This window comes from Mercenaria mercenaria, chromosome 13 (genome assembly GCF_021730395.1).
Source record: "Mercenaria mercenaria strain notata chromosome 13, MADL_Memer_1, whole genome shotgun sequence".
In the NCBI taxonomy this organism is placed as follows: domain Eukaryota; kingdom Metazoa; phylum Mollusca; class Bivalvia; order Venerida; family Veneridae; genus Mercenaria; species Mercenaria mercenaria.
The window spans coordinates 20613684-20640871 of record NC_069373.1 but is presented as its reverse complement, the minus strand read 5'-3'; the positions used below and the strand labels follow the sequence as shown (position 1 = coordinate 20640871).

Below are 27188 nucleotides of genomic sequence, written 5' to 3'. Positions count from 1 at the left end.
AAGTAGATCTCTCGGAAGCACCGAGAACAAGGCAAACAGTGAAAATTGCAGACTCGGTTTGATTGAGTCTATGAGCGGTAATGGAAAAGGTAACACTGCCCACGCCCCCTAGCACCGGCTTAAGCAGTATTCAATCTTCGAATCTAAATGACTTAAAAAGTTTCATTAAATTGTGTGCAAGGGTTCAGGAGCTTAGGCGTGCACAAGTTTGCATATGAAGATTCTATGTATATAGTATAGTAACAAAAAAACAAAGTCCTGTAACTCTGAAAAAAAAATCTGAAAGACCCTTACATGTACCACGCACAATTACTGTTGTTACTAATCACTCGTGTAAAATTTCATTAAGTTGTGTCAAGGGAATGAGGAGAGTTTGTGCGCACAAGACTGTGTCTACGGACAGACAACCTGAAACCAGTATACCCCACCCTTGCAACTTCGTTGTTCGGGGAGTACAAAAATGTTTACTTTTGAAAACTCCATACAAGTTACTGGAAATTAAATCCTGATCATGTTTGATTCTTCAGTGTACGTTTATTTTTGTAAATAAACCAAAAGTGTCTATATAGTCAATGCTGTTTAGACAACAACGATTTACGTCCCCATTTAGCGGCATATAGTAATTGCAGCGTCCGTTTGTCCGTTCGTCCGGATTCTGTGACCTTCATGGATTGATTAATAAAGGACTTCATCATGATATCACCCAAATGTACAATTTGTAGTACAAACTGTAAACCTACCTGTGTTTTAAGACGATAATTGGTAGCAATTGTCTCTACTGTATGTGCTAGAGTCACGATGATTGTTGAAGTCCCCGTCCACAATGCCTCACACGCAACCGTTTGCGTTCCATCTTTGTTGTAAGTCACTATACAAGGAGCTGATGCCTTAAGTACTTTGTTTTGTATTCTCGCTCTCAGATGATCGCCTCCTGAATATTTACGTTTATTGTAACCATCATGAAGCGTTACAGTTGCTCGAATTGTTTCACCAATGTTGTATGTCCTATTAACATGATCTAGGAAAGAAAAGAAAACCCATCAAGTTACTTCTATACAGAATTTAAAGGGTTTTTTTCACAGCTTACACGTGATGAATTATTTCTTTTTGAACGGCACCAGCGCATTGGAAATGTATTTTGGGTACCATGGCTGAATTCTACAACTGTTTGATTCAAATCCTTGACATACGGAACAGGAATCCGAAGCTCTTCTCCAACACTATTGTGTCTCTTCAATAGTGATCTTGAAAACGTCCCTAGCATAATCATTAAATCACTCGACTGTTGTTTGAGCATTATTTCCCATCAGTGAATTCATGTTATCATAGGTGAAACAAGTGTATTACTAGAACATACCACAGTTACTACCAAACACACATGCAAAGTCACAATTATGAAATTTTCAAAACGGTGGCATATTTATTTGGATAGTACATTTGTTTCCATCATCGAAAATGAAACGACTATTTTATTGATATACACTATAATATATGTTCGAGTTATTGTAGCATGCTTTGGCAAATTACGCAATATTTATAATTTCACGTTAGAGTTTTTCTTACTTTGAAAGAAAAAATGACTGTATAACCCCACATTTTATTTCATAAATCATGTGAAACGGCTTGAAAGTGAGAAGATATAATACCAATTTTTATCTATTCACATAGATTATCATAGAAGGTAACCTTCATGCCGGTCTCGATGCGTGGTTGCGCGAATTTTGTAAACTGGAGAAATCAGGCATCCATTAAAGGATATTGAACTGTTGTCGGAATGTTCACGTTTGCATCTTCAAGAGGAAAAAAGTTCTATAATGATAAAGCAATGGCGAGAAATAGGTAAAAAAGTAAATATTTCGTCAGCGTTATCGATCACGTTATAATTTTGGCGCTGTTTAGAAACTGATTTTAAGCAAATCCAAAGAATAATATCAAATTATAAAAAGACAGAAACATGTACTTCTGAACTTCTGTTTAACAAAAGAACATAACTGACAGAATAAAATCCCAAGATCTCTATGCAGGTGACGAAGAGAAAAAAATTGTATAAATTATTGTCCCTTTATTTCGAAATGCCGAACTGAAATGATATAGCGTCCCCCATTAACCTTTACCCTGCTGGTGGCAAGTGATTCTGCCTTTGTGGCTAGTGCAGACCAAGATCAGCCTGCACAGGCTGATCATGGTCTACACAGTTCGCTATCGTCAGTAAATTTTCAGTGAACACCCCTTTGAATGATAATTGGTACTGACCAAACTGAATGATGGACCAGTTCATTTTAGAAATTTAGCAGGCTAAAGGTTAAAATCAATGAGTAAAATATAGTTGATACTTGTCAATGATATTATTGATCTTTGTACAGAAGCTGCTTTATTTATATCTTTGCATCGTTCAAACTTGAGCGCTTCCTCTTCCAGTAGAAGGTTGTAAAACGTTGGATTACTTGGATCACCGGTGGCATAGTCCTTTGCTGCGTAACTGGAACAAAAATAAAACTCAGTATATTCCATTCATATTAAACAATATTAAGAATCTTTAAAAGCTATACATATTGCAAGCATAAGTATACACACATACATTTTCCAATCACCGAGCTACATTACAAATACATCCAAACCCATACTCGCAAAAAAAAAAAAAAAAAAAAAAAAAAAAAAAAAAAAAACACCAAACCGAGAGTACACGTGTTATATGATTAGAGCTATATACACACAAACACACATTTGCACAAAACACATCTAAAAAATTAATATTCTACACAGCTTATAAAGTAATCTTATGAAAACAAATCAAAATTATATAAAAATCACAGGACCCTATATTGTTGGTGATGTCAGTGTTGTAATCAAATGTACTCCTTACGCAAAGGCTTTATATGTTTCTATAATCATAACATTTCTAATAAAAGTACATGTTTAAGGTATATGCAACCTGTTCGAGTAAAACAACCTGACGTTTTCCGTGTATGTTTCCAAAGAATCAGATTTCAAACAAGTTCCTGTCAAATTTTTCAACCCTGAACATTATTTGACAAGCTTTTTATCAAAATAAAGTTTAAAGGGTAATAAAAGTAAAAAAAATCGAATCCATGACCTGAAATCATTTGAAATTACTAGTCCGCACCCTTAACCAATGTGTTATGGACAGGTAGGTCTACTGATACTTATATCTATTCATGGCCAATCTAAAAGTAGGCTTTCTATTATGGACGGATATTTTAAATTTATACATCATACTGTATTCATTTAGTGTACGCTACTCTTTTTTTGCCATTTTTAGAAACTAAATATTAGTAAAACTTGATTATTTCAGTTCGACTATTACAATTACAGATTTGAGCCGCACCATGAGAAAACCAACATAGTGCATTTGCGACCAGCATGGATTCAGACAAGCCTGCACAGTCTGGTCAGGATCCATGCTTTTCGCTTTCAAAGCCTATTGCAATTAGAGAAACCGTTAGCGAACAGCATGGATTCTGACCAGACTGCGCGGATGCGCAGGCTTGTCTGGATCCATGCTGGTCGCAAATGCACTATGTTGGTTTTCTCATGGTGAAGCTCATTTATCAATCTATGCAAAGAAGTATAAAATACATTTATATTTTTATAGCTCTTTGATCTATGCAGTATCCAGAGGTTTTTGCATTTTCGTACTGTCAAGTGAAAAATGTTAATCTATATGAATACGTTGTGTTAATGTTGAGATCCTGATTTTTCTCAAATCAAAATAAATGTATTTGGAAGTATAGAAAGCAACCAAGCAAAATAATAGCAGACACGGTTGGATTAAGTCAGTTGATGACAGGTAATGCAATGTTGTGCAAACCCCTCACGCCGCCAAGCACCAGCATAAGTGGAATTCTATTACAATAAAATAAAAAAAGGATCAGAAAACTTAACAAAACCTTATTATAAGCACTTAGGTCTTTAAAAATGACTGCGTTATCTATATGTTCATCCAATAATAAAAGGAAATTGGTAAAAGAGACTGTGTGAATCTAGGTAACATCAACAAACGCCAGATCATTAACAACCCGAAAATCAGTCCTCCTTTTAGGTAGTTTGAAATTCCATATTTCATTCACATTCTATTTCATGCAATTCTAACAAACAACTCTGTGTGTAAAATAAGTAGAAGAGCTTGCTGAACGCCTTTTAGAAAAGAGCGTCGAATGATTTCCTTGCATTTACTTTAAAATACTATGAAACCTTTTTTTCATATATACACAGAAAAGTAAGTAACAGAGTGTGTAAAAAACTTTGTTTAGTTTAGTTTATACTAATTTGTTTTAGCTCGATTGTGATGAAGGCTTCAAGCTTATTGTGTTCACTCTCGAGTCCGCTTCCTGGAAAAACCAGTACTGGTGTCATATTAGGAGTCATGGTCGTGACCCCAGTGGGGCTCGAACCCACGACCCCTGGATTGAGCGGCCGACACCTTATCCACTAGATCACCGCTCCCCTTTGTTTCACAAACCATTGTTTAGAATCATACACGTCTCATTATTAGAATTGATGACAACCTTTTTCATAAGATTTGGCAACACCGGCTTGCCGCATTGTAAAACATCATCTACCATTTAGTTCTGTCTATAACTGGTCTCAGTTTGCTTATATAGACTAACCTTAACAATAGCTGAAATCACATCTTATTGACAATAAATTTGACGACAAGGACTCACCTAGTAATGAACATTTGTCTTGAAATGTTGAACATGCGTGTGGCATGAAACACGAATACAAGTGCAACAACTAGCAATGCTGCAAAAATTAGTACCAGTGTTTTCCCCAGACCATTACTGAAATAAATAAACGGAAAGGAATGTGCCTCTAGATTTAATACTTTTTAACTTGAAAGAAAGGCCAGTATTATACTTGAAATGATAACACATTTTTTTAATTCAGTTTAAACTAGATGTATGTCCATAGAAAGGCCAGCACTCTACTTGAAACGATAACACAATTTATTCAATTCAGTTTAAACTAGATGTGTGTCCATAGAAAGGCCAACACTATACTTGAAATGATAACACAATTTATTCAATTCAGTTTAAACTAGATGTCCATAAAAAGGCCAGCACTATATTTGAAACGAAAACACAATTTATTCAATTCAGTTTAAACTAGTATGTCCTTAGAAAGGCCAGCGCTATACTTGAAACGATAACACAATTTATTCAATTCAGTTTAAACTAGATGTGTGTCCAAAGAAAGGCCAGCACTATACTTGAAACGAAAACACAATTTATTCAATTCAGTTTAAACTAGATGTGTGTCCATAGAAAGGCCAGCACTATACTTGAAACGAAAACACATTTTATTCAATTCAGTTTAAACTAGATGTATGTCGATAACACAATTGATTCAATTCAGTTTAAACTAGATGTATGTCCGTAGGAAGGCCAGCACTATACTTGAAACGATAACACAATTTATTCAATTCAGTTTAAACTAGATGTATGTCCATAGAAAGGCCAGCACTAAACTTGAAACGATAACACAATTAATTCAATTCAGTTTAAACTAGTTTCAGATCTTTATGTGTATAGTTCACTTAGTGATGGACCATAACTCTGGCCTAGCTGAGTAAAATTCCAAAGAGAACACCCGGTGCAAAACTTCATAGCTGTAATGTTTTATGACTCTACGTCAATTACTTTTGAACGTGCATGCGGTACAAACTTTTATATTTTGACTTATTTGAGGGCCATAACTCTGGTCTTGCAAAGTTAAAAAACTCAGGTGCAAAAATTCACATGCGGATTACATTCCTACATGGTTTCATGACTCTAGGTGATTTGTTTTAAAGATATATGCAACACAAGCACTTTATGTGTATTTTTCACTAAGTCAATGACCATAACTCCAATCTGGCTAAGTGAAATCTCAAACAGAAGACCAGGTGCGCAACTTCACATGCTATATAACAATCCCCTAATGTTTTATGACTTGAAGTCAAATACTTTTTGAAAACATATGACAATAAACTTGTACCCCATTTATGCATATTTTTTGACAATCTAGGGCCAGAACTTTGGTCTGACTGATAAAAATCCAGAACAAAATCCCAGGTGCACAACTTCACATGCTAAATAATATTCCTATGATGTTTCATGACCCTACGTCATACACATTTTTAGATATATGAGACACAACTTGTATGCCTTTTTATGCATATTTTTTTAAGTCAAGGGCCATAACTCTGGTCTGACTGAGTGATATCTCTAACAAAACCTCAGATGCACAACTTCACATGCTGAATAATATTCTTGTAATGTTTTAAAATACTGGGTTTAAAACTTTTTCAGATACATGCGACACAAACTTAGGCCCTTTTTATACGTATTTTTACGTAGAAATTTAAATTTTCTCGTGCCCCAGTGTTAACATTATAAATATATACAACACGGCTTAACTCAGAGGTTAAGTCACAACTGAACAGTCGAAAAACTGGCCATATTACTTGCAAAAGAAAAATGGAGACAGAATTGATCACTTCACATCTGTTCATAATAATGGCAATATCCTTGTTGAATTTGCGAATAGAAGCCACCATATTGGCGAAATCTGAAGACATGTGCTGTAGTGAATGACCATTTGCAATATTGTTAGTTCCCACATGAATTATCACAAAATTGAAGTCCGCAAGTGGAACTGCTCTGGAGTCGACCAGAAATGATAATTTGCCAATTGTAGCCCCCGGAAAGGCAAATATAGACACGCCTTGAATTGAAGGTAGATGTTTAATAATAGAGTCTCCCATAATGCAAACACGTGGCACGTCTATAACAATAAATAAAGAAATATTGTGTACAATATTATGATGAGCCTAATATACTTATAAATAAAATTCTATGCTTATATCTATGAATAAAAACAGATAAAAGGCTGTACTGTAATATGTGAAAGTAACATACCAAAAACACTATACTCAACGTGTTCAAACAACTGAACCATTAATATGCACACACCAGAAAAGTCTGTCCGGAAAGTGAAAACGTCTAACCGACAACAGACACATAACTCCGCTAGGATGAAATGCCTGAATGTGACATACCACTGGCCAGTGTCTCAAACTGAGTTTTTAATATACGTACTATATTTCTTGTTTAAGTTATTAGCTACAAAACGTGAAATTTTAAATTTGTCCTCGAGCGAATATTGAATATATCTTTTGTATGCATCAGAGCGCCAGTCCCCCAAGAGTTGAATGAGATCAGGCGGAATTTCCATTTGAAAGGCTAGTAGCGAAACCTCTTCTGAAGGAATGAGTAGAAAAATCAGCTGGGTTAAGACCAATCTTACGAATACAAGATCTCAAATTAGTTTGAAACAACTGATAAGTAACTACTTTGCCAGAAGTCAAAATGAAAAGAGGGGCATTATCTCCAGCTGGGAAGACTTTAACCATGTTACGGAATGCTGTTACTGGACATAAACAGGAGTCTGAAATAGAAGATAAAGGAGTTCTCAGGATTCTTTCACCTGCCTGAATAGTCTTTGTCCAGTGCATAGAAACCAACAATTCATTATTTAACACTTCAACATCTTTCCTTAGTAAAAATTTTGGATTCATAAGATCCTTTTTAACGGTAGGGACCAGCTTTGATTTCCTGGCCATTAGGAAAAAGGCAAACAGAAATAAACACCAATAAGTGATATTATCTGCTTTAGAAAAGTCTAAAACTAAATAAATATTTTGTAGTATAACCGGTGTAATAGCTTCAGCAATATGTTGGTTTTCTCATGGCGCGGCTCAAATAAGCATTGTTCCCGTTTTCTGTTTTCTCTTTCTTTTTATCTAAACGAATATTTAAAGGGTACTTGTTTGTTTCAGTTTAAGATCAAAGTGTATTATTGTACTATTTTATTGAACTGTCAAATGCATATTGATTACATGTGCGGTGCACAGAATATTTTAATCTTCGGTTGATTTTCGGTACATTCCGTATACTATACAGAAGTAACCAGGAATTAAAATGGTAAAATATTTAAAGCGTGCATACGCATGTACGCAAGTCACGATAGCTCAGTGGTTACCGTCAATAGCATGAAACCTGGAGATCTTAAGATCGAAACCATTCAGAATCTGTTTTTTGTTTTCTTTTCTTTCTTGCACAAATTTAAGAAACACTTTGTGTATGTACATTTTTATGCAATGTTCCCTTGATTGTATTTTCACAAGTATCTTTTTATGTTTTTATCTCGTTTTTTTTTTTTAATTTCTCATTTTAAATATATGTTTATGTTATTTTTATTCACAGTTCATTTCACTACATTATAAATTTCATACATATAAATTACAACTAGCTAAATTCATTATTCAGTTTCGCTCGCGGTGTCGGTACTGCTGTCATCGGAGTCATATAAATCATATAAACAATCAAAATGAAAAATAAAAATGTTCTCCCTAATGGGGTCGAACCAGCGATTTTCAGCATTTGAGTCATGTGCTGTAACCACTCGGCCATAGATACGAACGACCAATACGTGTTTTACCATCAATAATAATAATGAATTTCTTTCCGTAGAACATACGGATAGCACCGAAGTTGGGCCGAATATTATAATATCGAATGCACAGAGCGTGTAATGTGTATGCACATTTGACAGGTTAAAAAAATAGCACAATACATCGAGTGTACACCACATGCAATATTTTCACGATGGGTTTAGTGCTTTGTTCTTACCTTTAAATAAAATATTCTTCCTTTTTTAATGTCAGTTTCAATGAATTTAACTTAGTGTTGCCCATTTTCAATAAAATGTCTATGTGATATGTGTATTTTCCCTCAAACATTACCAAATTTACAGTACACTTGTAATATTTGAATGCTTCAGTGAAAAAAAAGCAGTACAAGGACGCTCTTTTTATAAACCTGATACTTGTTGACCAATCTGAATACCTCGACCTTTATGCTACGCAATAGACTAACGGAGGATTCCGGAGATGGCCGAGGATTCCCGATTGACTTGTTGACTATATATAGTCCGTTTTATTTGACCTGGCGGGGCGGAGTTAATCTCTGATATATGCAAAGTATGGTAATCTCAAAAAACGAGCAAAATAGGTAGAGCAATATAACTGTTTCATTCCGTAATATCTTCGGTAACCAACGACTAAACTTCGACGCTACATTGGTTACATGTACTACATACCCTGCACAAAAATGTAGTGGACCGTCCGCGGCGCTAAACCACGCCCCGCCAGGTCAAATAAAATGCACTAGCTAGTACTGTTCGATTACTAGGTCATCCGTGTTTACATGTTTTCAAACCAAAATTTCTCTACTTACAAAACGCAATCTTTAATGTTTACAAACATGATGTTTACGAAAACGAACTGTATGCTAATATGCGCAGCTACGGATTTAAATGTACATAATGTGTATTCAGGTATGCTAAATAATACAAAAAGTTAAATATTTTTTAGGTAAACCGTATAAAGCCTTTAAAAATGTACGAAACCAATAACTTATGCATCATCCGTATAGGCTGCAGTACATAATAGAGTATCTCTTATATATGTAGGTAAGTGAACTCCGAATGCTGCAATTTGTTGTGATATAAGATGTGCACCAAGATTATTACTATCATCATTCTAAATTAACATAACTAGATCAGCCACTCCCGAGATTGACATGCGCCAATTAACATGTTAGTTGCGCCTAATATATATATCAGTTTTGACGTGATTGTATTGGTTAAAGCACAATAAATACTTCCTAACCCTATCAAAATCAAAGCGCTGAGAGGACTGAAGTGGGCAGCGGTTGACCGCTTCTGGTAATGGGTATGAACAGTTAGCTTAAGTTTGGTGATCCTTGTTAAACTACTTTTGATCAATAAGCATTTTCAACCATTTTTTACCAAATCAAGGGGCAAAACTCTGCTTTGAACTTTGTCAAAGGGGATAAAATAATATATGAGCAAAGCTCATGTGCTTATTGAAGATTTTGTGAGGTTTGGTTAATCTTGCTCAACATCTTTTTTGAATTATAAGCATTTTTTAACAACTCAATGGGAAAACACTCTGCTTTTACTGGAACAGTTTAATGTGAGCAAAGGTCATTGACTAATTGATAATTATGTCATGTTTGGAGATTCTAGTTATAACAAGAGCTTGTAGAACACTTGCATGAAGTAACTGACAAGGAACAGAATTTATTGGTCACTGCACACTGGACATTTGACGTATTGAGCATAATTATGGGTCATTTACCAGTCTAAAATGACTTCTGTATCAAATGTGATCTTAGACCAAAGCATTATCTAGTTTTCTGGCAAAAAGTTCTATTGTCAATGTGATCTTGACCTTTGACCTACTGAACTCAAAATCAATAAGGGTCATCTGCTGTTCATGACAAACCTCCCGATCAACATTCATGAGCCTATCCCAAGCGTTCTCCAGTTATCATCCGAAAATTTCGAAGGAGGATAATCAATTTTCAAACTAGAAGATGCCCATGTCTCCCCCAATGTATAGTTGTAATAGGCAAGAAGTCAATAGAAGATAAGAGCGAAAGACAAAGATACACTAATGGTTGGCTGCAATAGGGATCATCTACTTGGCATGTCCAATCACCCTATGAAGTCTCAAGATTCTGGGTCAAGTGGTTCTCAAGTAAACCATTTTCCATGTTCAGGCCCCTGTTACTTGACATTTAATCGATTGAGCCCAAAGTCTACAGGGGTCATCTACTCTGCAAGTCCAATCATCATATGAAGTTTCAACATTCTGGGCCAAGTGATTCTCACGTTATTGATCAGAAAGTGTTTTTCCATCTTCAGGCCCCTGTGACCTTTCCCTTAAGTCAAATGACCCAGAAACATTAAGGGTCATCTACTCTGTAATTCCTATCATTATGATTTAAGGTTCTGGGTTAAATGATTCTAAAGTTATTGGTTGGAAACTACTTTCCATGGTCTGGTTCCTGTGACCTTAACTTCTGATAAAGTGATTCAAAAATCAATAGGAGTCATATGTCCAATTATCTTATAAAGTTTCAATATTCTGGGTCAAGTGTTTCTCACGTTTTTTTTTATCAGAAACGGTTTCCATGTTCAGGCCCCTGTAACCTTGAGGGTTACAAAATCAAATGAGATCTCATCTTGGTAAAAGCAGGCTATGAATATATTATACATATTACATAGATAAAAGACACTTCAGAATAGTTCTTAAACTAAAAAGCAACCATAACCGAATATTTACAATGATATTAAAGTGTTTTAATTCAATTTTAAAACAACCAAAACAACTACAAATGTCTTCAATATCAGCACACATCATGATCTTCAGGTTGCCTTCAGTCATTTTTTTCAGCTGTAGATTAATGTAATATGCATCATAGTACAACTTTTTCTATTCTATATTATTTTAGTGTTGTTATATTTTCTGGTCCTTTAGGATCATGGAGTCCATTCAACATATGTGTAATGAGTTCCGCTCTAGCCGGTGCTAGAGGGCATAAGGGGTGTTGCACATTTCATTACTTCTCATGAACAGACTCATTCAAACCGAGTCTGCTATTATTCTTTTTGGTTGCATTCTATGCTTCCAAAGGATCTTTTTACGAATTTCATTGTTAAAAATGCAAATATTGAAAATTGAAAGTTTTCAAACTTAGTTTGAACTGTCTCAAATGATTTCATTGCAGTCTTCCGAAGCCCGCTACTGTTTAGTTAAACTTATCCGAGAAGAAATCGTACGCCAGTTCGTGAATATTTTGGAACGAAAACACCGCTAATCTACCGGCGAACTTGTTTAAAATAATGTTTCTTTCGAATTATTTATACTCTTTAATGATATGTCAGTCACAAATACCAGCTAGAATGTAAAATTAAATCAAATAGAAGTGCATATGTTTGTATTTTCGGGAAACAGGTACGATTTTTCGCCCCCTCCGTTACGGCTGCATTTTTTTTCTTAAAAATTGCACGACTGTGCAAATAAAAATTATTGACGAAGATATTATGAAAGGATCGTATCTTTCTCTATGAAAAGTAAATAAGATAACACCTCTTCCATTGATTTCATGCAATATATATAGATCTACGCGGGTGGTGCTGAAGTATTTTTGTAGGTTATTTATAAATTTTTCGGTCACGTGACAAAGAAATGTTTGGGTCATGTGATTAAAGCAAGCGTGCTCATTTTCATACGCTTTGGTTTTGTTATAAAATATAGATAACCACAAATATATACTAAAGCCATGTATTTTTGATAATGTTGAATTTCAGAAGCTTTTTGAAAGTTAAACAGACTTGAATTACTATATCATGTCTTATTTTCATCCTGAATGGTAGCTGCTGATCACTTAACCTAAATCTGTTTATGAATTTTATTTCGCAAGTCCTGACTAAATTTTCTCTTTTTATAGAAGTATTTTTAGACTCCTTTTGACCAGCAGATACTACACAGGTTTTAGCTTTTGTATAAATTTTATCTTCATTTTTCACTGCTTATATAAACTTGTATCTTTTAGGAATTAAATTCTTAAGTAATTATGTGCTTACCTCTATCAATATAATGTAATATATGTCTCTCAATTAAATTTTTAGGTTTGATACTCAGGTTTTAATCTGAAGAACTTATCTTAATATGTCTTAATGATGCTTTTATTTACAGTTTGTTTTGTTTGTATGTTATAGGATATGTTTATGTCGGATACAAGCTTCAAGCTTATGTTGTAACTTTTATATATAACCGACGTTAAATAAATATTATCTTATCTTATCCTATCTTGTAAAAAATATGGAGGACATGGAACTACTTGTTCTCCGGTTTCGGATAAAAAATTTCCTCCGTAAATTTGTGGTATGGTAAATCTGTGGTCACGCTTCGCTGGCCACAATTATGTGTTCCTTAACAAAATATATTTGGAATAAAAACAAATGTTGAATAAAGGCGTTAATGACTACAAATTCCAAATTACTAGGCCTTATAGATGTTAATCGACGCACGCACCTGCTGGTTTCATTTCGACAGAAGTCCATGGCAGTCGGAAACTGCCGGAAATTTTATTAAGGAGCTTATACATAGATTTGTTTTCTTTTTGCTGTTTTGAATTTTATTTGATAATTTTATTAATCAAAAGGCAAACGCGTAAACAAATATTTAATATCTTATTGTTGACATAAAAAGAAACGAAAAAAAAAAAAAAAAAAAAAAAAAAAAAAAAAAAAACAGACACAATAACAACAACAAAAAAACACGGCGAAATTCCCTTCAAATCTCCAATGGTGGCGCCCATGTTAACAACTGTGAATAGCGACGAAAATAGCAAAAGCTGATAAATGTTTTGTATGAGGAAAACAGTCAATCGTGTAGCCAATGAAGTCAATAGAGACCCCCCAAAAATCGTTTATTTTTAGGCTATGGCAAGGCTGTTCAGCTGAAAACTTCCGGTTCAGGTCGAGTTTTGTTTCCCTCATTACCAACAATAAAAGTGAAAAAATCCAAATTCTTACGAGGCTTCGAACAGTGAGCTCAAAACAAAACCCCCAACAATATCAAGCACAACTATTCATACGGAATTTAACTTAATGTTACACACTACAATTTCTTACCATGATACTTACAAAGATAAAGCATATGAAGAATGAATAAAAAAAGTAATTTTGACAGATCGTGAAAACTTCTGACAAAACTTGATAGGTGGAAGATGACCTATGACCCAATTAAAAGTTTGCTGTTATTTCTACCTTCCAGTTCGTTTTTCTTAAAAGTCTCTTTGATATTGTAGCTTACAACTCATAAATTGAAACAATAATAGAACTTACTGTTAACTTACTTTATTTTCATTCTTTTGTAGAATTGTAATCTATATCTGTTACCTGCAATACAGAATAACACAGGTATACTAGTAGCTGCTAAGCTAACAGTCTTCCAATTACTTTGTTTGCTTTTCTCATATTTCTAGATATTTGTGTATACTTTGAGACCAACAAATAGGCAGCAGAGAATTTTCTCTCCATCTGATGTGCGTGAAATAAGCCAGAGCAGCCAGAGTAGCCAGAGTTCAGCCAGAGTTTAGCCAGAGTAGCCAGAGAGGTCAGACCTTTGGTTACTCTGGTTAACCAGAGTAGCAAGAGTTCAGCCAGAGTAGCCAGAGTTCAGCCAGAGAAGTCATAACTCTGGTTACTCTTGCTGGCCAGAGTAGCCAGAGTTCAGCCAGAGTTCATCCAGAGAAGTCATAGCTCTGGTTACTCTGGCTGGCCAGAGTAGTTAGAGTTCAGCCAGAGTAGCCAGAGTTCAGCAAGAGTAGTCAGAACTCTGGTTAGTTACTCTGGCTGGCCAGAGTAGCCAGAGTTCTGCAAGAGTAAACAGAGTTCATCCAGTATCCAGAACTCTGGTTACTCTGGCTGGCCAGAATTCAACCAGGGTAGGCAGAGTTTCTAGATTTTTAACATGTTCTGGCTACTCTGGTCAGCCAAAGTAGTCACAGTAGCCCGAGTCACCAGGATATCATTTGCTCTGGTTACTCTGGCTGTTTCTACCAGAGTAGCCAGAGTTCAGCCAGAGTAGCCAGAGCTTCTAGGATTTTAACATGTTCTGGCTACTCTGGTCAGCCAGACTAGCCGGAGTAGCCAGAGTAACCAGGTACCATGTTCGCAAAATATTTTCAGGCTTAGCTAAGTTTAATTATGAAACTTAATATGTCATTTCTATCTTAATAGCATATTTATTTTCAGGTACATGTGTTTTTTACTTTCAATTTGGCGCCATTTCTTTTTTTCAACAGAAGGAATATGAGACAATACACTGGGGATCAAATATGCCATGAATAAGATCCAGAATGGGTCAATGCAAAACAAAAGACCATGACAGCCAGGTCGCAATGCACTAAATCACAGTCCAGTGTGGTATGGCATACAGCCGTATAAGTACTGAGGATTCAGGATGGATCGGTGTCGCTTCGTCGTATCTACCCTTCTTGGGAGGCAGGCTACTTTGTAAAATTACAACTTCTATAAAAAGGAAACATACCTAAGTATTATTTACAATGTATATAAACAAACAGTCTTTGCATATACCCGTTTATTTCTTTTTGTTTTTCTTTTTTGAAAATGTCATTTTCTGTTTCGTGTTACTCTTAACTTTGTTCGAAAATCATGCCGTCTTACTGTTTCTTTGTTGTTGTTATGTTATTTCATTTGATATTTTAGGCTTGTTTTAAAGATTTTCAATCTACCAGAAATATATAGACCTGTTCGCTTTAATCTTTGTGAATTTAAGCCTTCATATACCACACACACAACACGCAACAGGTTTAACTTTTTATTTACATTAAAATTATATACAACAGTTAGTGCAACCTAATCATGTATAATATGATTTTTATGAAAAAGGGTCATACATTTTCAAAATGGCTCTAGTTTACATGTTTGTCTGTATTTTCTCTGGCCGTTCTGGCCAGCCAGAGTAACCAGAATCCGTGCGCATTTCAGTTATTCCTCGTTACTCTGGCCAGCCAGTGTAGCCAGACTATGTAAAATTATGAAACAGGCTGTCCTGGTCAGCCACAGTAACCAGAGTTCTGGTTACTCTGGCTACTCTGGCAACAGGTTTTACTGTATTTTCTTTAGCTATTTCTGATAGGCAGAGTAGCTAGTAACAATGGCCATCTCGGAAATTATGGCTGTTCTGACTAGCCAGAGTAGCCAGAGCAAATGAAATCATGGCCACTCTGACTACTCTGGCTGACCAGAGTAGCTAGAACATATTAAAATCCTAGAAAGTCTGACAACTCTGGCTGCTGTCTGAAAAATAAGATATTTTTTTGAAGTCCGTTTTATGAATCACTTGATACATATAAAACACTAAAAAATCAAACCTGAGAGAACCAAAAGGGTCATTTCGCAATAGATATTACAGTATTTTCTCTGGCTATTCGGGCTAGCCTGGGTAGCTAGAACCAATGGACATGTCGGAAATTCTGGCTGTTCTGGCTAGCCAAAGTAGCCAACATCCTGGTTACTCGGCTACACTGGCCAGCCAGAGTAACCAGGTTTCTGGCTTCTCTGGCTGAACTCTGGCTACTCTGGCTAAACTCTGGCTGAACTCTGGCCAGCCATAGTGACCAGAGTTCTGGCTACTCTGGCTACTCTAAATAGCCTCTTGAAAATAGTTATTAACTTGAAATTCAGTTTTAAACATGCTATTTAGATAGAAATGACATATGAGTCGCGCCATGAGAAAACCAACATAGTGGGTTTGAGACCAGAATGGATCCAGACCAGCCTGAGCGTCAGAATCCATGCTGTTCGCAAAAGTTCAATACGCTTTAAAAGCGGACAACATGGATCCTGACCAGACTGCGCGGATGCGCAGCCTGTTCTGGATCTATGCTGGTCGCAAAGCCACTATGTTTGTTTTCTCATGGCACGGCTCAATTATTAAATTTCATAATCAAATTCAGCTAAGACTGAAAAACTTTTGTGAACATGGGACCTGGTTACTCTGGCTGACCAGAGTTACAAAACCATGTTAAAATCCTAGAAACTCTGGCTACTCTGGCCAGCCAAAGTAACCAGAGCAAATGAAATCCTAGTGACTCCGGCTACTCCGGATACTCTGGCTGAGCAGTCAGAACATTTGCTACTATGGCTGAACTTTGGCTGAACTCTGGCTACTCTAAATAGCCACTTGAAAATATTAATGAACTTGACATTCAGTTTAAGCATGCTATTTAGATAGAAATAACATATTTTAAAAGTTTCATAATCAAATTCAGCTAAGACGGAAAATGATTTGTGAACCAGGTTACTCTGGCTACTCTTAAAATACTAGAAACTCTGGCTACTCTGGCCAGCCAGACTAACCAAAGCAAATAAAATCCAGGCGACTCGGACTATTCTGGATACTATGGCTGACCAGAGTAGCCAGAACATTTTAACATCCTAGAAACTCTGGCTTTTCTTGCTGAACTCTGGCTACTCTGGCCAGCCAGAGTAACCAGAGTTATGACTTCTCTGGCCGAACTCTGGCTACTCTGGCCAGCCAGAATAACCAGAGTTATGATTTCTCTGGCTGAACTCTGGCTACTCTGGCCAGCCAGAGTAACCAGAGTTATGACTTCTCTGGCTGAACTCTGGCTACTCTGGCTAGCCAGAGTTCTGACTTCTCTGGCTACTATGGCTAAACTCTGGCTGAACTCTGGCTAAACTCTGGCTGAACTCTGGCCACTCTGGCTACTCTGGCTGCTCTGGCTAATTTCACGCACATCTCCATCTGTTATTTTGCCAGTATGTAATTATGTGGGTTAAATCGTGTATTTGTTGACAAATGTTGGTATAGAAAATGAAATATTTTCCAAGGGCGTTTCTTGATTTGATCCTTACAAATGCATTGAACTTTGACGAATAAAATGGTCTCTGTGTAGTAGTTATGCGTGTTTTTCCATGTCTAGAGGTAACACTATATGGTTTGCGTGAGATTAAAACTGCCAATTGGCATTAAGTTCCACAAGCCTACAGCAAAGTTATTTTTCCCAAAATAATTTTCTTAGGTCGTTTTTGGCTTTTTCGTTTTTTTTCTGAAAACAATTCCGTATATTTTTAAACTACTAGCCACGTTTCAAGAACGCAGACCCAACCACACCAAGGCAAGGTTATAACTGAGTAAAAGCTATACTTTATATAAATACATTGACGAAAGGAAAACAAATAGACAATAATGACAAACCAAACATATAAAGGAATACAGTGGGCACCTCCTGGAATGGCTAATAGCAAAAACACCTATTGGGATTGTAAACCGCTTAAATATACATCAATCGGAGCTGATTTTTGAAGCAAAAATTTGAAATTTAAATGAAAAGGGCCATGATGACCCTAGATCGCTCACCTTATTTACCCAACTTGCTTGAACAGTTTTGGTATATGGTTTTGTAAGGAAAATGTCTGTGAAATTATTTTGAAAAAGTGCCAGTGTTTTCCGACAAGAATATTTTAAAAGTTTTTACTAAATACATTTTGGCAAGAATATCACAACTACATACATATACTGGAACCTGCTGTTTCTTACAAGAAGAATTTTAGTTTCCAATATACATATTTAGGGAAAAATTACCACGGCCCCTGGCGGCCTTGTTTATTGACGAATATAATTTGAACACTCTTGGTAGAGAGACAAACAAGGACCATTTGGGATAAAACTGTTTTAAAATCGGACCAGAAGTTTCTTTCCAGGAGATTTTCAAAAGTGACCACAGCCCCTAGCGGCCATGTTCAGTAACGAATCAGAAAAAATTGAATAACGTTCGTAAAGGGCCACCAAAGGAACATTTGTGAAACATTACTTTAAAACTGGGTCTGCTCTTTCTGACAAGAATATATTTTAATTTTCCAGCATATACATATTGGGAAAATTGACCACAACCCTCTGGCGGCCATGTTTTTTTTTGACGAATCGGAATAATTTGAAAAATCTTTGTAGATGGTTGCATAAGGATCATATGTGTGAAATTATTTTAAAATCGGACTGGCGATTTTTCTATTGTTAGCTCTGTCGCCCCTATGTGCAATGGTTTGAACAAGTTCGGAAGAAAACTAGCTAAGGTACATCCAAGCAAAGTTTCATCAATTTCCACCACACGGTTTGTTGTGGTCCTAATGTAACTCACTACCAAGACAGCAATCTTAGAATAATACACAAATATTTCACGGATGTGTACAAATTATTCTGTTTCGTCAAAAGAACATGGCCGTAACGGGATTGTTATCACTTTTTCATAATATGTCGACACCGGTCGTAAGTGAAAAGCAGTACTTTTATAAGAAAACTGAAAAAATACTTAAAATCTAAATATTTTTTTATAGATTTCTCACCGAACTGTTCATATCTGTATTTCAACCTTCAAGTACTAACAGCACCGACGGTCATGTATGTTTTAATTATCGACATGATGATAATTTAGAAATTGTATGCCGTTTTACAGTCGCCAATAATGAAAGGTCGTAAGATCTGCTACTTACGACCTATTTACTACTACTGTATATAATTGTTGTATCCAAAATCACGTAATATGTAAACTTAAAAGGTTATTAGTGGCTGATATGACCTTTGTCTTCCGTTGGTATTTCTAAAATTAAGTAAGAGATACGACCGTCTATCATTAACAATGTTTCATTTTTGGTGCAAAAAAACATGATCTTATGTTCAGGTTATACCACTTTTAATGCCCTTTTCGAAAATGTGTAAGCTACGACCTTATTTTTCTGGGACGTCGATATGTATGTAACTGTTTGATATAGTACCCTATATCAGCATTCCCATAAAGTCTTATAACCAGCCCTCTCCTTCCTCCCCCAATCGTGGTCAACACACATTACCTGCCCGTATTTATGTAGTTGATACTTTTAAAATATTCTTGTCGTAAAACATCGGTACTATTTCAAAATAATTTCACAGACATTTTCCTTGTATAACCATCTATCAAAACTGATCAGGGAAGTTGTGAAACTCAGGTGAGCATTCTTGGGCCATACCATGGTCTTCTTGTTAGTTATATGTTTTGAGTTGTAGGTAAGAGGTTTAAAATACACTGACGAGATAAAGAAACGCCTCATTCAAACTCGGTATACAATTTTTCGTTAACCGTGATTCAAAATTAGAAAAGAACAATTCCATTCGCAAATTAGATGCTTTACAAGAATTTATGGTCAATAAGAAATCATTACATTGTCGCATTAAGCTTAAATCTTGAATTTTAATAGCCCGGTCGGAGAAATTGCATTAGAAAAATCAGTAGCGCGTGTGGCCACCTCTGCTAGCAACCACAGCAGCAAGGCGACGCCTCATAGAGCCGCACCAGTTGCGTAACAGATACCGTGGGATTCTGGCCCACTCCTGGTGCAGCGCTGCTACCAGTTCCCGGACGTTTGCTGGCTGGGGTTGACGTTGGCGTAACCGCCGTCCGAGATAATCCCACGCGTGTTCAGTCGGATTGCAGTCCGGTGAACACGCCGGCCAAGGTAAAACATTAATGTTTCTAGCCTGTAGAAAGTCCCTGGTGACGCGTGCAACGTGAGGTCGCGCGTTGTCGTGCTGATAGACTAATCCTTGACGTTGACGGAATAAAGGGACAACTACATGACGTAATATCTGGTCGATGTAACGCCTGGCTGTGAGATTACCTTGGCAAACGACGAGTTGGGACTTAAACCTATGGTTGATTGCTGCCCACACCATTACTCCACCTTCACCGTAACGATTGTGCTCCAAAACGCAATTGTTTGCGTAGCGTTCATGGCGTCGTCTATAGACACGGATACGTCCGTCGGCGTTCCACAAGTTGAAACGCGACTCGTCACTGAACACTACGTTCTGCCAACGCTGGCCGCGATGGTTGCGGGCCCAAATAAGACGTTGGTGACGGTGGCGTAACGTTAGAATTAGACCGCGGTAGGGTCTACGACAGGTAATTCCGCGTTCTCTGAGTCGATTTCTCACTGTATGTCAACTAATTGGACGTCCACGGTTACCTACAACTATACGTGACGTAGATTGCGCCGTCACAAATCTGTCACGTAAATGACGTTGACGTATATAATTATCCTGTCGTATTGACGTTACACGCGGTCTACCTGAACGTGGTCTATCGATAGACGTTCCCGTGTCTCTAACACGTCGAATAAGACGCACAATTGTCGAACGAGAGACGTTAAAACGTCTAGCAACTTGTTCCTGCGTTCGCCCACATTCAAGCATAGCCAAAACCTGAGCCCTCTCTTCAGAATTCAGCCTCGGCATTACGAAAACTAATGTTTTTTTCAGAGAATAGCTGAAAATATGGTTGTGTGTCGTATTACACATGTATATGTGCAAAAAATGTTCAATCAAACCACATGGTTTACATGCACGGACTGCACGAGGAAATCATGACCAGGTACATGAAGTGAACAAATGGCTGAATGAAATCGCGCGAGTTTTTGTTCACTGTGTTTGTCGGTCAGAGTACATGTAGATTTACTACATTTCACAACAATTAAAAGCGTTAGGAAAAAAATAACGCCAAATTTCAATGAGGCGTTTCTTTATCTCGTCAGTATATATGTTAAGATTTTTCGATTATGTTAAGAGAAAACAAACATCTTATTAAACTAAAGTCAAATCTTTCATTTAAGCTGATATTTCAAATGCCTTTCCTTACTACAAAGTGGCCTCCGTGACCTATTGGTTAAGGACACTGACTGCAAATCACTTGCCCCTTAACGATGCGAATTCGATCCTCATTCGGGGCGTTCATCTTCATGTGAGGAAGTCATCCAGCTCGGTGGTTCTATCTGTTGGTGCCGGCTCGTGATGAAATAATGCCCGGAGTGGCACCTGGGGTCTTCCTCCACTACCAAAGCGAATGTCTCCATCTGGCCTATAATTATTAGCAATTAGGAGTGACCTGTCGCTTTTATTTTTAGATTTATATTTTCCAGACTGTTCCATTTATTAAATAAGGGTTTTAAAGATATTTGACTTATTTAAAACTGTAAATATATTTTGAATACTAGGCGGATTGAAATTGCGTTGATAGCTCATTTGGTAGAATTGAAGCATCTTGATTATGATTTAACTTTTTGCGATTAAGAGGCTGTGGGTTCGAATCCCACAAAGGGCGATTGTTTTATGATTAAATTTGTTTTATTTATATTTTGCATATTTTTTTAGATTTCATTTTATTTCATCATTTCAATTTCAGTTCTTATTTCATTCATACAATTTCAATACATTCATAACATTTCATTTCAAACACACGCGCCCAATGGAGCATCCTCACACTCGTTGACGGCGTCGGTTTCCTCCAAATCAGTGTCATCAGCTAATTGAATGACAAAATTGTCAAGAGCTATGTCAACCATGTTGAATAATTCACAATCAAAAAGATATTTGAAAAACCTATGTTATATGCAAAAATAGCATTATGATACAAGTAATGCAATTCAAATACATCTTTAACATGATTATCATTTTAAATGTATGTTACCAATATATAAAATGAAAATAAATAAATTAAAATGAAAAAAAAATATATTGATCACCGTTGGAATTCGAACTCACAAAAGTTAGATTCAACAGCCGTCACGCTTACCGCGGCACCACGGCGTCTAATTGTCGAAGCGGCAGTCATTTAAATATTTATTATAAAATAAGTTACAAAAAGGTAGGGTACCCCTTTACTGAAGTGGTTTATTCTAGTAACCTTTCAAATCTATTAATAAAAGCGACAGGTCACTCCTAAATGCTAGTATGTCGATGCGACGTGAAACAACAAAAACTAAATAAATGTTTCTCACCACAATTTAATTTATTTCAATAAAATAACTTACTAGTTTTGGACACGATAAACTTCCCCTATTGGGCACTGGTTTCACTATCTTTAACTGCTATCCATTTTGAATCTGTAAAGTAATTGCAAAATGTACGTTTCAGAAATAGAAATTAAAATGAATTCATCCTCGAACCTATTCAAGTATTGCAGTCGATATTTGCGCGATAAAGCGTAAGAAATGATAATAATAAAACAACTTTACATACTAGCATTTAGGAGTGACCTGTCGCTTTTATTAATAGATTTGAAAGGTTACTAGAATAAACCAAATATCTTTAAAACCCTTATTTAATAAATGGAACAGTCTGGAAAATATAAATCTAAAAATAAAAGCGACAGGTCACTCCTAATTGCTAATACACATTTTGATATGTGCCCGAGCGTAGCCATGGTAGTGGCTAATGTCATTCACGGTTGGTAAATGGTTTGCGTGATGTCCGGTGCTGGTGTTGCGCGTAAGACGATATTGAGGTAGGTGAACTTCTGTTTTTTGCTCAATATGACACCATTACAACTATTTTCGGACACAAATATGATGCAACGTCGTATGTGTGAAACATCTACTGTTAACCTAGAAATCTAGAAATGTTCCCGGATACTATGTTTCGCGTTTTTCAAAACGTGGACATTTTCACGGAAACAAATATTCACGTAATCATATCTGTCGCGAATCCCGCGAAAATGAAGTCACAAATAAACAATTTAGTATAATAAAGTAAGTATCACGACATAACTGCATTTGTTCAGTTTTTTTTTTGCACCCTTTAATTATATATGTACCCCAATCATTTTCATCCATATCAACTGTTATCCCCCCACCCCGTTCCCGATTACTGACAGTCAGTAAATTACTGTTATTTCACTGTGATTTAAAGCAGTATATCTTTTGTTAGGCGATAAAACTACACTTAAGGTGGTATCACGTTTTGAATTTCCGGTGAATGATAGAAAACAAAGAATATTCAGTTCTTTTCAAAAATCGTTATGTTATGATTCAACCAAATAGTTCCCTTTGTCCACAAGAAAGGAACAATTCTTGTATCATAATATTGAGGTTTGGTACCTTTATTACAGACAAGAAACTAAAACAATAGAAATTCTTATGTGACTTCAGTGAGCTCAACAAAGCAGTTTCAAGCATAAATATTACTGTGGAATGTAAAGTAAGTTCACACTACAATGTCCTACCAAGATACGTACAAAAACAATGCATATGCAGAATGGAGAGATAAAAATAATTTTGACAGCTCGTCTCAACTAATGACAAATTTTGAAAGGTGTATGATGACTCGTGACCTAATTAAATTTTTTCTGTTATTTCTACCTTCCAGTTTGATTTTCTTAAAATGGATCTTCTATATTGTAGCTTACAACTCATAAATTAAAACAATAAAAGAATATATTGTTACCTTACTGTCGTTTTGTCTATCCAAATCACGTAAGAATTCCTATTGTTTCAGCCATTTGTCACTAATTAGAGCAACTCACAGTGTTGCAATCATACAAAGCACATCCCTTATTTCCAAATAGATATTGAGGACTTATCAAATGAGTACATGAATTGGAAACACAATTTGAATACCGATTGTGTATTGCACTAATGCATAAATGTCAGCCGTGACGTGTCCTTAAAGTAGAAATAAATACAAATAATAAATCGCATTGGCTGCCGACTATAAATTACATGTATATGTCGTTCGACAGATGCATATTGTTTCTGTTTTTATCCCCTGTTTGCCTGACAGATCGATATTGAAAAGGCTGTTACATAATACAGAAATAACTTGTCAATCAATATATGTGCACTCATTTTATACAATTGGTACTAGAATTTGAGTTATTAATATTCAGGTATGTGTAAGTATAGAACCATTTTATAGCGATCTGTTTAAGCTGAAGCTAGAATCTTTCGCGTTTTTGTTAGATCAGAGTTTTTCGCGTCTATTTAATTTCACGGAAATATACTACCCGCGAAAAGCGCTAATTTAAAAAGCGCGAAAACATTTCTAGGTTTACAGTAGTTTGTAATTCATGATTCGGCCCTATTATCACATAAACTCTGTTGACACGAAGCGTGGAAAAAGTACGAAAACAACAAAAAACGCCAATTCTAATAATAAACCAACTGTAAAACAGTTGCGAATATCCAATTTATTTCTTATGGGGAAATAATTGAAAAAAAAAAATCGGGAATGGGGTTGCGATCCGGGGAATGGTGTTGCTAGTATACATTATAGACTGAGTTGTTCCTTTTCAATCACAATAGTTTTTACAATGCCATTTTTTTTAAATATTTTTTTTTGCAAAATATAACACTACGTTTGTGGCCAGTGTCCTTAACAGTTTACGGCCAACGGTAGACTGAAAGTAGACATTTAGATCATCGGAAAACAAACGTTCCCTATGCCCTATGTTTTCAGCAAGATACAATAAACGTTAAAGGATAGTTTGCTATTTATATTGAGGTTAAATTTCCCTCGAGAGACTTCAAATGGTCCTAGACACAAGAGTAGGAAACAGATGTTGGCTTTTGGAGTTAGGCGCCGTTTTCAACTGTATACAGACACGTTCGGACGGGCAATCAACCTAACCAAAGATTCTGTACCACCGCAAGTGCCAGCTTCTCCATATGAATCAGAGGTGGAAGACAAAGAATTTCAGATAGTATGTTTTTCATTACATCGTCGTGGAGAACATACGTCTCGCCCAAGAATCGAACTACGACCAAGCGATACATAGATCTGCGCTCTCCCTATTGTTGCCGTTAAGTATAAAATGCGACCTGTATGGAAGCAGTACAGTAGGAAGACATCTTGATTCTCGCAACAACAGCACTCTGAGAGAAAAATGTCCAAAATACGGAGAAGGAACTTCACTAACAGCATTCCCATGCTAGTAAATTTGGAGATGACTTTTTGAAAAGTAAAATCCAAACAATTAAGAATTAATTTTGGAAAGACGTGTTTAGGACTTATACATTTAAATAAGCAGAATGCAAAGAAATGGGTTGACTTCTGTGCTCTACCTGTTTTTTTTTTATAATTCCATGTTCAAAATAGGAGGCACTAGCTTCTACTATCCGAGGTTTGCAAATAGGGGTGTGATTTTAGTAAATGATTTTTTGGACAATAATGGAAATTTATTATCATATAATGAATTTTCAAACAAGTACAACATAAAAACTAACTTTTTGCAATATCAAAATATTATAGAGTCTATCAGAGGATTCTTATCTGCCATACCTTTTATACATGCTGCCAAAAAAGAAGAAAATCCATTACAACCATTGTCAGTTAAAATAATTAACAGCCAAAAGAAAGGATGCAGAGTTATTTATGATCATGTCTTAATATCCAATATCCCCCCACCCTTTTTTATATTTTTCCTTCTATTTTCAAATAACTCATAATGCTTTAAACACCTATTATGTAAAATGCATGACCTTTGAGCTCTTTTTATGTCTTTTTAGATATTAATTACAGAAGATAAAGTACATTACATTGTAAGAAGTATAACTCAGTAATGAAAAGAAACATAAGAATGTAAGAGTTACTTCCCCTCATTCATTATTCGTTTCCTACTATCACTATCTTTGTCTTGCTTTTTCAATTTTCGCTTGGTAAGGCAATTGGTGTTTTGAAAAATAAATGATGTTAGAATTATTTGTGTAGGATAAACAAAACTTTATTCCTATGAAACACAGAACCAAACTTAGTATATTATACGATCTTGAGTAAATACTGAACATTTCTCACAGTTAAATTGCGAGTTTATACTTCACGCACTATATTTTATATATAATGTATATTGAATTGTTGACAGCAATGTATTTATGCTTTTTTTGAAAATAAACGGGTTACTCGTCAGTGGGGCCTCAAAAAAAAAAAAAGAAAAAAAAAAAGGGAAGACATCTTGATTCTCGCAACAACAGCACTCTGAGAGAAAAATGTCCAAAATACGGAGAAGAAACTTCACTAACAGCATTCCCATTTTCGATTTATTGTTATATCTTTTAAATGGTTTAAGATATCGAATTTGCTTCGGCGTCAAAATTTGTTTTAATCTTTCCTCTAAATGATGATATAAATTTAGAAAGTGTATGTTTATGATTGCACTTGCTCTTTGAACCTTTTAAACCACCACCATTGTTTTTCATTGAAGTCAATAGTAAAAATCTAATTTTGGGCAAAATGTATGGTCATTTTCGTTGATATATTGCGCAAAATACGAAAAACGGGAGAAAAAATGTTTTTTGCTTCGGCGATGTTTTAAAGAAAAATCATTGCTCGACTCAAGTGTGTAAAAATAAAAAAGATTTTATGATTTTGCTTACCCTTTGTGCCTTTTATACAATCGTTATTGCTTTTAAAATGGAGAATCATTTAATATGCTTTGGGATTGAATTATCTAAACACAAAAATGCCCGTCGCAAATTATAATATTGAACATTAAAATGTTATAAATTAACAGCTGCTTTTGCCTACATATTTACTGACGTTTTCCTTCCATTACTAGCATTTCATTTTAAAAACAAAATTGTCCTTTGAGCCATTAGTTAAATATAGCTGAAGGCAATTAAAATACCGATTTTATTGAAAACTGCTTTATGGCCCCGCTAAATTTCGGAGATGTACGAAAATTTACGGAAGATACCAAACAAAACTACACGATTATCGATTTTTCAGATAAGGCTCATCAGCAGTCGCGTTTAGTACAGCTAGCCATGGCCGATATGTTCATTGTCAAGATCAGATACCAAAATGTGTGCAAATTTTACGTACTTTGCATTCACAACAGCGACATCATATGTACAAACGAATGGAACGTTTTAGTTAAAAGAATATCAGATATATTCGG

At 35.8% G+C, this 27188-nt stretch overlaps 1 protein-coding gene across 5 annotated transcripts in view; it reads right to left on the bottom strand.

Annotated features, from left to right (window-relative positions):
- The window catches only part of LOC123529474 (NXPE family member 2-like), a 28528-nt gene extending 4556 nt beyond the window's left edge, over window positions 1-23972 (bottom strand). Inside the window, exons 1-6 of one of the 5 annotated variants that reach the window (XM_045309820.2) lie at window positions 23741-23970; window positions 22330-22401; window positions 13797-13839; window positions 4686-4802; window positions 2334-2479; window positions 741-1018 (exon numbers count right to left, since the gene is read on the bottom strand). In XM_045309820.2, coding sequence (XP_045165755.2) covers window positions 741-1018; window positions 2334-2479; window positions 4686-4802; window positions 13797-13807 — 552 coding nt within the window. In that variant the 5' untranslated portion in view covers window positions 13808-13839; window positions 22330-22401; window positions 23741-23970. Of the gene's footprint in view, window positions 1-740; window positions 1019-2333; window positions 2480-4685; window positions 4803-13785; window positions 13840-22329; window positions 22483-23740 lie in introns of those variants that run through there. The other 4 variants (XM_045309824.2, XM_045309821.2, XM_045309819.2 and 1 more) reach the window with 4 other exon arrangements.
- Window positions 23973-27188: the final 3216 nt, after the last annotated feature.